This window comes from Pleurodeles waltl, chromosome 1_2 (assembly GCF_031143425.1).
Source record: "Pleurodeles waltl isolate 20211129_DDA chromosome 1_2, aPleWal1.hap1.20221129, whole genome shotgun sequence".
Taxonomy (NCBI): Eukaryota; Metazoa; Chordata; class Amphibia; order Caudata; family Salamandridae; genus Pleurodeles; species Pleurodeles waltl.
The window spans coordinates 152073252-152086104 of NC_090437.1; the positions used below are offsets into that span (position 1 = coordinate 152073252).

A 12853-nucleotide genomic window follows, 5' to 3' on the forward strand; every position below is an offset into this window, starting at 1 on the left:
ATCTATTTAAATTAGCTAAACTGAGTGATCTGCTGTCACCAGTTTTAAAATGCAGCAACCTTTTACTGACCCCGTCTGCGGCTAATACAGTGAATTGAACAAAGGTGCATTTCACACCAGCAGCAGATGTTTTCAGACATTGGCTTATATTTGTATAAATGCCAAAGCAGTCGTCTTGCTCAGAGGGATGCATGATGCTCGGATGAAATTCCTCATTGCCTTTAAAAAAAACAAAAAAAAAACAACAAACGCATTTCTTTTAGAAACCCAGTTGGCAAAGCACGATGCAAAACATTTGGTTTCGCTGGAAAGCTGGTTTATTCCAGACCTCGCCTCCTTAATAAATACAGTGCACCGATTAACATGATCTTGTGGTGTTTTTTCAGGGATTTTGGAGGGGAAGCCTTTAGCACCAAAAAAAAAACTAAAACAGCACACAGCACGGCCACGGTTTTATATCTGTTGTACATATTGGGCACAAAGCTGTTTTTTACCAGCCACCCACATTCCCTTACTAACAAGAATGAGATCTTAAGAGTACTGTTTCCCTAGTTTGTTTCACATTTGACATGCAGTATTAAGTGGTGAAGGCAGCATTTACAATAGCACACGCACACCATGATGCCTCTGTCTTTACCTTGGAGGCACTGAGGAAAGTTTGCAGGAATCAGACTTGTCTAAGAGAAAAAGCAATCTTCTGCGAAAACAGAACCGAAAAACCTTATCTTATTATATCCTCAACATAACTCCAGTGGCCTGCTAATAGCGCGAGACTCGACAAAGCAGGGGTCTATGTCATAGATAGTTTACAGTACTTGCTACCTTAAATAATCGTGTTTCTAAGCATCCCCAATGTTTACATATAATAGCGTAAAGAAATAAGGAAATTGTGAGGTCTGGTTTTATGTGAGCAAACTACTTTTTTCTTCTGTGTCTATCCTCTGCGCTCATGCTCATGGTGGCTATGGCGATTTGAATAGCCCCGCACTGCCGTCCCCAGCACCTCCTGCCGGAAGGACTGTTATGATTGCAGAACACTGACATTTTTTTCTAGCTATCACGTTTAGAATTTTCAGTTATATTAAGGACACGGAGGCGAGGATTATGCATCTCTTTCTATACTTTAATAACTTTCAGCAGCCAATAAGAAAGACTTTTCAATGAAAACTACAAATCCCATGAACCCACCATAACACCTGAACAATCATTGAGTCCAGCCCTATAAAACCTTCATGACAAAACGTCTCTTCCTTTTTCTTAGCACATAGACATAGTTACTGCACTAATGCCGAAGTGTCATAAACCTGAAGTCTAGAAAAATGAACGACAAAACTTCTGAACCAGGACGAGGAACATCCCATCAACAAAGTGGAAGAAGAAGCCAAGAAGAGATCCAGGCGATGGAAAAGGAATCATTTGTCCTCTTGGCCTCGAATGAAGAAAAAATATATAGCCATAAACACTATCTTATGTATAAATAAACAGAAATAAATCATGCATTTTTTCTTTATTTTTTTATTTTTATTTTATGTCCATAATACAATATCGGGGTGGGAAAGTTTTTTGCAAGAATCACATCAAACATTATGCAAACAAATATAGTAGGGGATCATGAAAGACCTAATAATGACATTTCAAATAATGGGTGGTATAATCCTCACCTGTGTCCTTAATAGAATTGAAAATTCTAAACGCAATAGCTAGAAAAGTTTTCATTCTATGTCAGGACCGGAGACTCCGATTATGCTAGTTTAAAGTCTTGCCATTACTACAGATGACACATCAAAATAGGTTTATAATAGAACCTTTTAAACGTGGAATCTTAAGACCAATCTGCTGCATTCAAAATGTCTTCTAAACGAGAAGCAAGAGAAAAATACTTTGATGCCATAGAACCCCTCACCGAATGTGCTCCAAATTTGGAAATATCAATGCCAGCTTCTGACAAAATCCATTTCACCCATCTGGCTAAAGTTGCTGAAGAAACTGGTCGAAATGGTTTCTGGAGCGAAATAAGCAGTTGGTCCAACATATCAAACCGAAATTCAGAAGTACTTACCTCATAATCCTTCAGGCCTTGAACTACGCAGAGCTTGCTATTACCCAGAAATGCTGGGTAGGATACCAACTTGGTATTGCACTTAGTTCTTCTAGATATGACAAACAAAACACGTTCAGGGGAGAAACGTCTCCCTGCTAAATCTAAAGCTTTAACATCAGACACACGTTTACAAGTAATGAGGCAAAGCAGGATGGTAAGCTTAGCAGAAAGCTGTTTCCTGGAGAGATATTTATTGGAAGGTCAGGAATCTAAAAACCGTAGAACAATGTTAACATCCCAAAGCTCTGAATATTTGGGTAAAGGGGGGTTTAACATCCTAACGCCCCAAATTAGTTTACAAACAACCGGTAACTGACCAACAGTTCTACCGTCAATAAAGACATGTCCGGCAAAAATGGCTGAGTGAAAATTGTTAATAGAATTGTAAGCCATCCCAGAGGCAACTAAAGAAGAAGGAAATTCAAGATCAAGGTGCAGTCGGCATTAAAGGGATCTGAACCCCGTGAAGTACACCAACTACACCAGCGTCTCCAAGCTGCAACATAACGTTTGTGTGTTGGGGGCCCAAGATCGATTCATGATTTCCTGAGCTTCACTCAAAAGGCTTGGGAGACTCCAGTTTTGCCTGAAAGACGCCAAGCTAGTAGAGACAGGTGACCTCATAGGATAAAGGGATGTGGAGATCCCACCGGATCCAGAAGGAGGTTCCAACACCAGGGCAAAAGACTGGGGGGGGGAGCACAGTCCAGCTCCATAATGATGGGAAACCAAGGTTGGGCTCTCCAATACGGGGAGATCAAAACCATATCTCCTTTTTGTCTCTGAAGATGAGCTAGGACCTTGGGGATCATTACAAATGGAGGAAATGCATAAGAAAGGAATGGAGTTCAATCTTGGAGGAAAGCATCTGTCGCTCTTGCTCCCGGATCCGGACGCCAACTGAAGTACGTCGGGAGTTGAGTGTTCAGACGTGAAGCGAAAACGTCGATTGTGCACGGACCCCACTTCTGCATGACTGTTCTGAAAACTCGAGGATGCAATCTCCAATCGCTGGTATCCGTCAAATGACGGGAGTGCCAGTCCGCTATCACATTCCGTTGACCTGGTAGGTACTCCGCTGTCACCGAAATGTGATTCTGGAGACAGTAATGCCAAAAGTCTTTGGCAATCTCTTTCAGTAAATGTGAACGAGTTCCTCCCAGCTTGTTCACTTACCGAACCGCTGAAACATTGTCCATCCTGAGAAGAATGCAACATTTTGCCTTGCCCGCGTGAAGCTGCGAATTGCAAAGGAACCCGCTAAGAGCTCCAGGCAATTGATATGAAGTGAACGTTTCTCCTGGGACCAGCAACCCCCGGTGGAGATTTGGCCGCAAAGGGCACCCCCACCCCACAGACTGGCATCCGCCTCTATGACCAGGTCCGGGGAACAGGGAAAAATTGCTTTCTCGTTCCATGCCTCCATGTGAGTAAACCACCAAGAAATATCCATTTTCGCCTCTTCTGATAGGGGAACCGAATGGGAGTAAGACAGGCCCTTGTTCAGGTGCATGATCTTCAGTCGTTGAAGAGACCTGTAGTGCAGGGGGCCCAGAAAGATCGCTTGAATAGAAGAGTCTAGCAGTCCCACCAGACGAGCCAGGGACCTCAAGAACACAGTCGTCTTGGACAAAGCTAGTCTCAATTCTCTCTTGATGTTCCTCACTTTCGTTTGAGGAAGAATCAATTGAGCCGAAGGCGAGTCCACCAAAAAACCTAGGAATTCTATAGATTGCAAAGGGTTTAGAATGGATTTTTGGACGTTGATAACAAAACCTAACTCCTGAAGGAGGGAGATCGCCCATTCCAGGTGAATCATAACCGTCTGGGGAGACTGGGACATAATTATTATGTCGTCCAGATAAATGATCAGACAAACACCTCTGGCTCTCAGACATTCCACCACCAGCCTCATCAGCTTTGTGAAACACCACGGAGCCGATGACTGGCTGAAGGGAAGTACCTTGAATTTGTAAATCTTTCCTTCCCACCGAAACTGGAGGAAACGTTTGTGGGGAGGGAAGATAGGAACAGACAGGTAAGCATCATTCAGATCCAGCCAGACCATCCAATCTCCTGTCCGCAGGATGTCCCGAAGTAAATAGATGCCCTCCATTTTGAAATGTCGATACAGAATCCACTGATTGAATTCTTTTAAATTGAGAACCAATCTTGAGCCACCACCTTTTTTGTCTACCAGAAACATGGGACTCACAAAATCTCAGGGATGCAAATCCGTTTCCTCTATCGCATCATTTGATAGGAGAGCAAGAATCTCTTTTTGAATGATAATCTGATTGAACCATGAGCTTTATCCAGACTAGAAAAGGTGGCAACAAACTTAGACAGTGCTTTAAGAAAAGGGGCCCCAAATAAAAGGCCATAAGCTGTCGGACCCACTTCTGAGGATGCAAGATCAGCTAATTAGGGTCCATTTTCATTAGGATAGATTGGCGACATTCATTAGATATGGCGCAGTTGGTATTGCCCTAAAGACAGATTGCCCGTTGAGACCAGCCAATAAGGGTTTCCGTATCTATAGGAGTGTTGGATTCTTTCACATGATATGCTAGTTCCAGGATCTTAGTCAAAGGACCTGACAAGTCTAAGAGTTTATCCTGACAGGATTTCCAAGCTCTATCGATTCCCTTCTTAGGTTCCTTCATATACTTCTTCAGGTAAGTCACCATGGATGGATCTATTTCGGGAGTCTCTTCTACCTTGTCAGGGAGATCCGGTCTGGGACATTCCGAAAGTAAGCGTGAGCGCACCTCTTTATCGAACTATTGTCTAATGTGGTCTTTCACATTGTTTGTTTCCTAAGGGGGAGGTATCCAAGCAGTAGATCTTGGATGGACAATTTCTCCCGTTCAAAAGTCAAAAGTTTTGCCTGTTTATTGGTAGAGGTATGATGGGTTTTCGCCTTATGCTTGAGTGGTGGTTGCAAGTCGCCTTTGGAAGAACCTTGAGATGAGGCAGCTTCGGAATCATCTGCTAACCCATCTGCGCAGGGGTCTGCAGGCATACTGTAGGGGTGTTCATTAGCTAAAGAAGCCGCAAGTTTCTCGAAGGCTTCAGAGTGAATTTCCTTAGAGGGTAAAGTTGTGGTCCCTTCAATAAAGCCCCCGGCAGGGGGAAGCCAGCCTTGATGTTGAGCAAACCTGCAAAGATAATGCTTTAACAGGGTAGTAGCTTTAGCAAATGCATCATTAACAGTCTGGCACACGCCTGCATCCAGTGCCTGCACAAGATCCTGTTCAAAAGAACTGGTGTGCGTTTCTTCAAAATAATAGTTCTCATCCCCCTATTGATATTCTTCATACATGGTTGGTAATTGATGAACTCAACCCAGAGTAAAAGGTATATGTAATCACCACTGTGACAAAGGGGAGGCTTAAAACGGGGAGCTGGTAATATCTGACCCCAATCAAGTGTAGCAAATTAGATAGAGTGTGGAGGGAGCACTTGACAAGCTCTAGGCTAAAAGCCTTTTTTAAGATTTTACAACCCTGACAGGTCAGTCTGGCAGGGCATTCAGAGGGAGCAAAGGGGGTTATGAGGCCCCTTAATAAAGAATTGCCTTCAGGTGCTTAGCAAGGCACAGGGGCACACACGTGGCCAGTCGCGCTGTGAGGAAATCGGGACGCGCGAGCTGGGAAATCCTCAAAAAGAAGGAACACGTTCGCCGGCTCACGCGCACCTTAAGTGTGTCATGGACATAAACATAGGACTGCGCGGCGAGGCCGCACTATCCCAGCTCCCTTCACAAAGCTCCGACTCCACCAGGACGCGGGCGGCAAGCCACCCAGAGCATCTAAAGATGAAACTAAATTTAAATAAATCAATAAGAAGGCAATCAGCGGCGCGCGAGAAGCACCCAAAGTAAATAACAGTAACAACAATGAAAATACATGAATCGCGCTAAGGGAAAAATTACTTAACTGGCTGCAGAGCAGCAATGAAAGAGAAAGAGATGTTTTGTCATGAAGGTTTTATAGGGCTGGACTCTATGGTTGTTCAGGTGTTATGGTGGGTTCATGGGATTTTTTGTTTTCATGGGAAAGTCTTTCTTATTAGCTGCTGAAAGTTATTAACGCATAGAAAGAGAAGCATAATCAGAGCCTCCGGTCCTGACATAACATTTGTTTCATGTCGGCAATTAGTACGTACAATACAAGGCTCGTGGACAGAAACAACTCAGCAGCCTAATTCACTTGCCTATGTGCTTCATTTATCAAAAATACACACAAAAATCCCTATGTGCTTTATTTATCAAAACCTAACGAGGTCTGCAAATAAAATAAATAATTTTTGTTTTAGCATCATACGTGTGTACTCTACTACTACGATATCCTAATATGAGAATACTATTGTAAACATGCAAAGGTTCTTTTGAATTTGATTTTTTCATCCCATGCTTGCGAATACCTCAATAACATATGAGAAGAGGGCGGTGCTCACTGATGGCGCCTCAAAGTACAGGGTGGACTGAAAGACAGCGCTACTCTCAGATACACTACTGAATAAGTCTTGCGAGAGACGTTGTCCTGTTGCACGAAGATTGAACTTTGCTGTGTTTAAAGTTTCTTGTGCGGTGCGATAACTATCTTGCCTTGGTGGCGTGTTCATCATTATTCATCAGACGTGCAACCACCTCAATGGGCTACCTCAAACTGTTGGTGCTGCAGGATTTCAAGTAGTGGTGATGCTGCCAGTTGATTGGACTCTTCAAACGCTTCAACTGAGTCATTGGACCTAATGGTTTAGGTAGCGCTCAGGCATCTCTCCCCAATCAAGGAAGTCTTGCGTCCTTCGTCCAAGTTGCTGAAGCTCTTTGATTTGCAATATGTAACTACAAAAATTATTTGTGTATACCATCTGCACTTTTTACCATCTTTGCTAACTCAAGGTTTTTTCGTTCTGTTTAATACAACAGGCCTAGCCAAATCCCATGTCTGTGACCACAAACTTGTCATATTCTTTATTGGATAGAAACTTTTTGTCAGGCAGAGCCTGTTGCTTTGTAGGTCATGCACACAAGGGCTTCCGACCTGTTGTAAGTATTGAGGGCTTTTAACCACGCTCATGGCACACCCATTACTTTCATTCGTTCGTGGGCTTGCCTTTTAAAAGTCCCTTGAGGGCGTTGGTAAATGCTTTACGTTTGTCCCGCCTACTGGCGTTTTTGTTACTGCCTTGCAGACTGACCCTGTTACATGTATTATCGCACGATTGTCGGTATGATTTATGTGAGCGAACTACTTTTTTCTTCTGTGTCTCTCCTTTGTGCTCCTCCTGGTGGCGGCTGTGGTACTTTGAATGGGCTCGTACTGTCGTTCACTGAGCCTCTCGCCCGTCCCTCAGTTTCCTGTTTGTGTCTGTCGCCCCCGCCACCCCTCCCACGTTGTTCCTTGTTAATAAACTTCGGTCACAAGTTACTGCTTGAGTGAAAGTTAATTGTATGCCATCTTTAAATGCCAACATTTCCTTCCCATCGTATTCAGTCCAGCTGCAAATAAGCTTCAAAGCCTTTGTTACAAAGGCCTTGATGATATTAGATTGCCTAAAGTGTAAGTTTGTTCACGTAGTAATAAAAGATCATATGCATTGATGAGACATTGAATTAAAGTATTTCAGTACAGTTAATTTTGGTTTTATTTCGGGAAAGAAAAACCTTCAGTACAGTACAGTACTTGCAATAATCTAAATATATAAATTCCTGATTACAAACAGCTCTTAAAAACCTGACTTCTTGACAGGTTTGTAAAAGCAAAAATGCAAGGAAGTCCATTTTTTTGCTCCCAATTCCCAGGCCTTCCAGTTAGAATTTGCTGCACTGTATTGTACAGTTAGTATTCTAAGAAAATTTATATAAACTGAACGCTTCTCCTCATACTCGGCACTCCATATCATACTAACAGTGGCTATAACTAATAACCTGTAAACCTTCTAAACTGCATTATTGCTCATCTTCCACACAATTCTAATTAATACTAGGCTGTCCAAAACAACTTCATAGCATCTTTAAAGTGAATTAGGAGCGGACAGTACTCACAGAAGAACATTATATCCACTTGTAAAGGAATTAAGGAGTGCCCTTTCAGCCCTCACATACTCAGTAAGAATAGACTGCTAAATTAAGGCCTAGAAAAACTGTAATAGTAGCCCTGCATCACAGCTCTGGAGAGCCAAAGCTCATCCCTGGAACCTTGATACAAAGGGGGCACAGTAGAGACCCCCCACAGTCTCCTAGTGGAACCCTGATGAAAGTCGTGAAGGAGGCAGTTAGGCATGGAGGAACACCTCTGCAGTGAAGCTCAGCCCTTTCAGCTTCCAGGCTGACAGCTCTAACCACACGCATGAACGGGCCAGGAGGGGAGCTTCATGAGGGCCCAAAGGCGACTAAGAGAATGACCTTTGTCTGTTCACTGCAAATCCTGAAGTGGAGCCTGGATGTTTGGAGAAAAGGTAGGAATGCTTACAAAAGAAGTGGTGGCCAGGGTATCCACATTCCACCTGTGCTCCTCTCTGCGGGACTCGAAAGAGAAATCAAGGCAGCAGGACATATGATCAGGTCAAGGGCTCCACTTCTCCTGTTAAAAAAGTGCAAAGGTCCCTGGGGACAAATGGAGGAAATGGGGACAATGGAGGAAATATTCTATGACCCTGGTCTACCCTAGCGTTGTTCCATCCAAATGAGGGTGTCTGAAACAATGTGAATATTCTATATGCCTTTTTTTCTCATTTGATTCCTGCCTCTCTAACATCAGATATCAGATTAATGATGCTTGTGCTCCATGATCCCAAATCCACACCAGGCAAGAAAAGTGGAAATAAAGAATGCCCACTTTTTTTTTTTAGATTCAACGTAATTTGCAAGGACCCATCAAGGCAGCCCAGTCTGTGCCTGCACCAAGATTTAATTATTAAGGACCCTCAGCCTTTTATCCTGTATCGTACTATTACACGAATTAGCTACAAGTAGGTGTCTACCTCCATGTAATCCCCCTGCTCCTTTATGATGTGGTCCAGTGAAGCAACACAAAAGGATAATAGACGTAGTGTTGGCCCTTTTCAAACACTCACCCCCACTCACAGATCTGGGTTTAATCCATTGTTTTTTTGCTCACCATGCCACCTCAGTTTGGACCCAGCCATATGCAAATCAGTCTTGACCCTGGGAACAGTCCAGCCTGAACTGCCAGGCCAGGTCCTCCCTGGACCGGAAACAAGCATTCTGGGACCAGTTTCAGGGTATCACCCTTCATCAGCCAGGCTAGTTTGAATTCAGTGGCACAGTAAGGAAGGGACCCACGTCTGGGCGTACCCTTCCCACTTAGGGCAATTTTAGTAACAGAAAAGGATGATGGACGGAGTGTTGAAACTTTTCAAACACTCACCTGCCTCTCTTCATCCATATCCTATGTAGCTTAACCCTGCTGTTCCTGGTTGTTGGAACATAGCAGTGTGAGGAAGCGCAATGCATCTCTCTTAATCCCATACATGCCACTGGTGATGATGAGAGAAGTGGAAGATGGCCCAGTCTTTCCCTCGCTCAAAACTTGAAGCTGCCAACTTCCATTTTTCATCCTTTTGAGAGAAGAGGAGTGGGCTGGGTCTAGAGTGTTGCCATATATGCATGGATTACAAACTACATAGGTGAAAAGGGGAAGCGGCACTACGCAGTTCTTGTCCCTCAGAGGAGGTGCCATTCCTATACTAAGCAGAGCTGCCTGTTCTGCAGGACTGGACTCACCAGGATGGAAGCGGTGCTGCAAGGCCTGCTGATTCTACCAGAAGAGTAGGAGCCTAGCTCATCCCCTACTTACTCCACATTGTTAGACATAATCCTATAACATTCCTGAAGCCAGTGCGTGACGTACCTTCTGTTTATGGAGAGCCCTTTACCCTTGGATTTCCCTGTGTGTCTGGGTGACCTTTCTTTAATAAGCAGCTCAAGTAATGTGTCTTTTTGGGGGGGAGGGTAAAGACTAGTCTCACTTAATTCAATTTATGAAAAATTCTGTTTAGTTTGTTGATTGCCCCACTCACCTAGAATATCCTAATAAAGCTTTAGCATGCAAACTCGATACGTCATAGATTTCGATTTCGCATAATGAAAGAAATATATTTAATTTACGATGGTAGGTTGTTATACTATGATTATAAAATGTGTGTATTTCTTCAAAATATACACTTTTAATTCACTGATTAATGGTTACGCATACGCCATTGAATTATGATAAATGAAAGTTATTCTTATCTGTTTGAATCGATTAATATATAAATAAAAATAGCAAATAGCAGGAATATTAAGTCATATTTGAAATATTAAATAAAGCATTTGAGAAGATGGAGTATTATTCCTGTCAGATTTCTGTGCTACGATAGTTTTAAAAAACCAGCAACGTGAACTCTTAGAATAAAAACATATTTCCCCCTTTACAGATGAATGCTACACACGATGATGAATACGTCGTCTTCAGTGGCGCAGATAAGTACCAGGATGTTTCGAGAATTGTGGAATGGCGAGGGCAACAGTAAGTACGACGGTCAGACCTGCAGTCACGTGTCTTCTGACGCTCTAGATGGAATGAGGGTCCACTTGGCACTGGCCATGTATATGAGTGGGAGAAAAAGAATGAGTGGGTCCTAGGACAAGTCTGCAGCATCTTGGGGTGTCAATGAGAGCAAAGTCATGACATTTTTTCAATGATGAACACTTGAATGAGTATTATATAACATTTTAAAGGCTTTGTAATTTCATTTGTGATTGGATTTTATGTAAGTGCTCCAAGATCCAGCAGGTGGGCAGTATTATTCATTGTTTATTATTTGATGAAAGATTCCCTCTTGAGATGTGAAAATATGAATGAGTAACATTCCCTTATGTTATGAGATATTCACCTTATTCTGTATCCTCACTGTAAATTTCTTCTTAAATTAGTGAATTCTGATGTTGTGCCATTGTCTACTTCCCAAATTCTTGCTCATGGTGCAACCACTAACACCTTCAGTACACGTTCTTTGTATGTTTTTCTCCTCTATTGGGACTACCCCTATTTGGACTAAATAGAGTTATAGTTTCTCCAGATACGTATAACTACAAGTGGTGAATTTCTAGTATTTTGTATGAGTAAAACGTCCACCTAACTACTAACTATGACGCCCCTGTTATATTTGGTTTTCTTAGTGAATTCCTATTTTTTATGCAGAGTAATATATAATTAATGACATTAACACAACCCCCCCCCATGGGCAAGTAGATGCAGGTGTCCGTAAAGACAGTGCTTTTAACTTGTGACCCATGTAACTTGATAATCACCAACTACATTTCCCATAGTGCACCATATTGTTACATCCTTTTCACTGCAGTACATAATCTTAATCATGCTGGCATTGTGTAAATACATTCCAAGTTCTTAATAGTGCACTATTTTGTAGAGCTGTTATCCTTTTTGTAATCATTCACAACTGCCAAGAAGTTTTAGAACTGATATATATATTATATATCTATACATATATGCTTTTTTCATGGAAACGAAGGTTATAGGGACGTTAAGTATAAATATAACTGCTGAATTTCTGTGTTTTTTGCGTGTGTAAAATCTGAACAGAACTATAAGGTCCCTGTAACCTTCGTTTTTTTTAAAGTGAATTTATAATGTTGGCTTAATTCTGTTCCCTAAATATAACTTCCCTCTAACCTTTGTTTTTTTCAGTGGTACGTATGTATCTATCTATCTATCTATCTCTATCTCTCTCTCTTTCTCTCTCTCTATATCTATATATATATATATATATATTTATTTATATATATATATATATATATATATATATCTCTTAGCTAGCGGTTGTCACTAGGTAGATATAGTTAGGACCTATTTTCTACAGAAAAAGCGTTTGATGAATCATCATGAAATTTTCCTAAAAACTACGCAACACTCACTTCAGCGTCTGTCCGTAAAGTTCTGGGTGATCCTCCGTCAAGCGGGAACTGGAAAAAAAAAAGGAGGGGTTCCAAAACCCCTTTTCCCCATTCATTTTTCCGTAGGGATTTTGCACAGGAATCGTGCCAGAACCACTGGACAGAATTACACCAAATTTGGCAGAAAGATAGCTGCCTCCTCCCAAACAAAAGAGCATTTAAAAAAAAAAATTGGCAGGAGTCGTGGCAGATCTGCAAAAAAAAAAAAAATCAAGTGCAGACTTCCCCGTTTCAGTGAAGCCAGCAGGTAGGCCAGGTCCGGGGGGCATTGAAATTTTGAAAGGGGTGGGGGTGCCTGCCTGCCCACACTCCGGGGACTGGCATGTCCCCAGGGAAAACATCTAAGTAAATACGGGGGGACTGCCCGGTCCCCCGTAGCCCCGGGGACCACCACCTCCCCAGGACTAATATCTAAGAAAATGGGGGAGGGACGCCCCTACCCCTGTAGCCCTGGGGACCACCACCTTCCCTGGGGCCTCTTCGCAAATTTTCAAAACTTATACTTCAGTCGGTGCAGCAGCTGTTTCGAAAGTTTTGGGGTGATCCTTCAAGCAGAGGCCGAAATAAAGGGGGAGTGGCCCAAAACGTGTTGTCCTCATGCATTTTCCCGTAGGGATTTTTAACATCAGTATAGTGCGAACCGCTGGACGGAATTACACCAAATTTAGCTGAAAAGCTAGCTATTGGTCCAAAAAGCATGTTTTTTGTGATTTAGTGTAAACCCTTTCAGTAGTTTTGGAGATAATAGAGTTTAAAAAATATAG

At 42.4% G+C, this 12853-nt stretch overlaps 1 protein-coding gene across 1 annotated transcript in view; it reads left to right on the forward strand.

Annotated features, from left to right (window-relative positions):
• Positions 1 to 12853, forward strand: part of SCARB2 (scavenger receptor class B member 2) — a 420920-nt gene that overhangs the window by 245262 nt on the left and 162805 nt on the right. The window contains exon 5 of the mRNA XM_069236840.1: positions 10550 to 10641. Coding sequence (XP_069092941.1) covers positions 10550 to 10641 — 92 coding nt within the window. The remainder of the gene's footprint in view (positions 1 to 10549; positions 10642 to 12853) is intronic.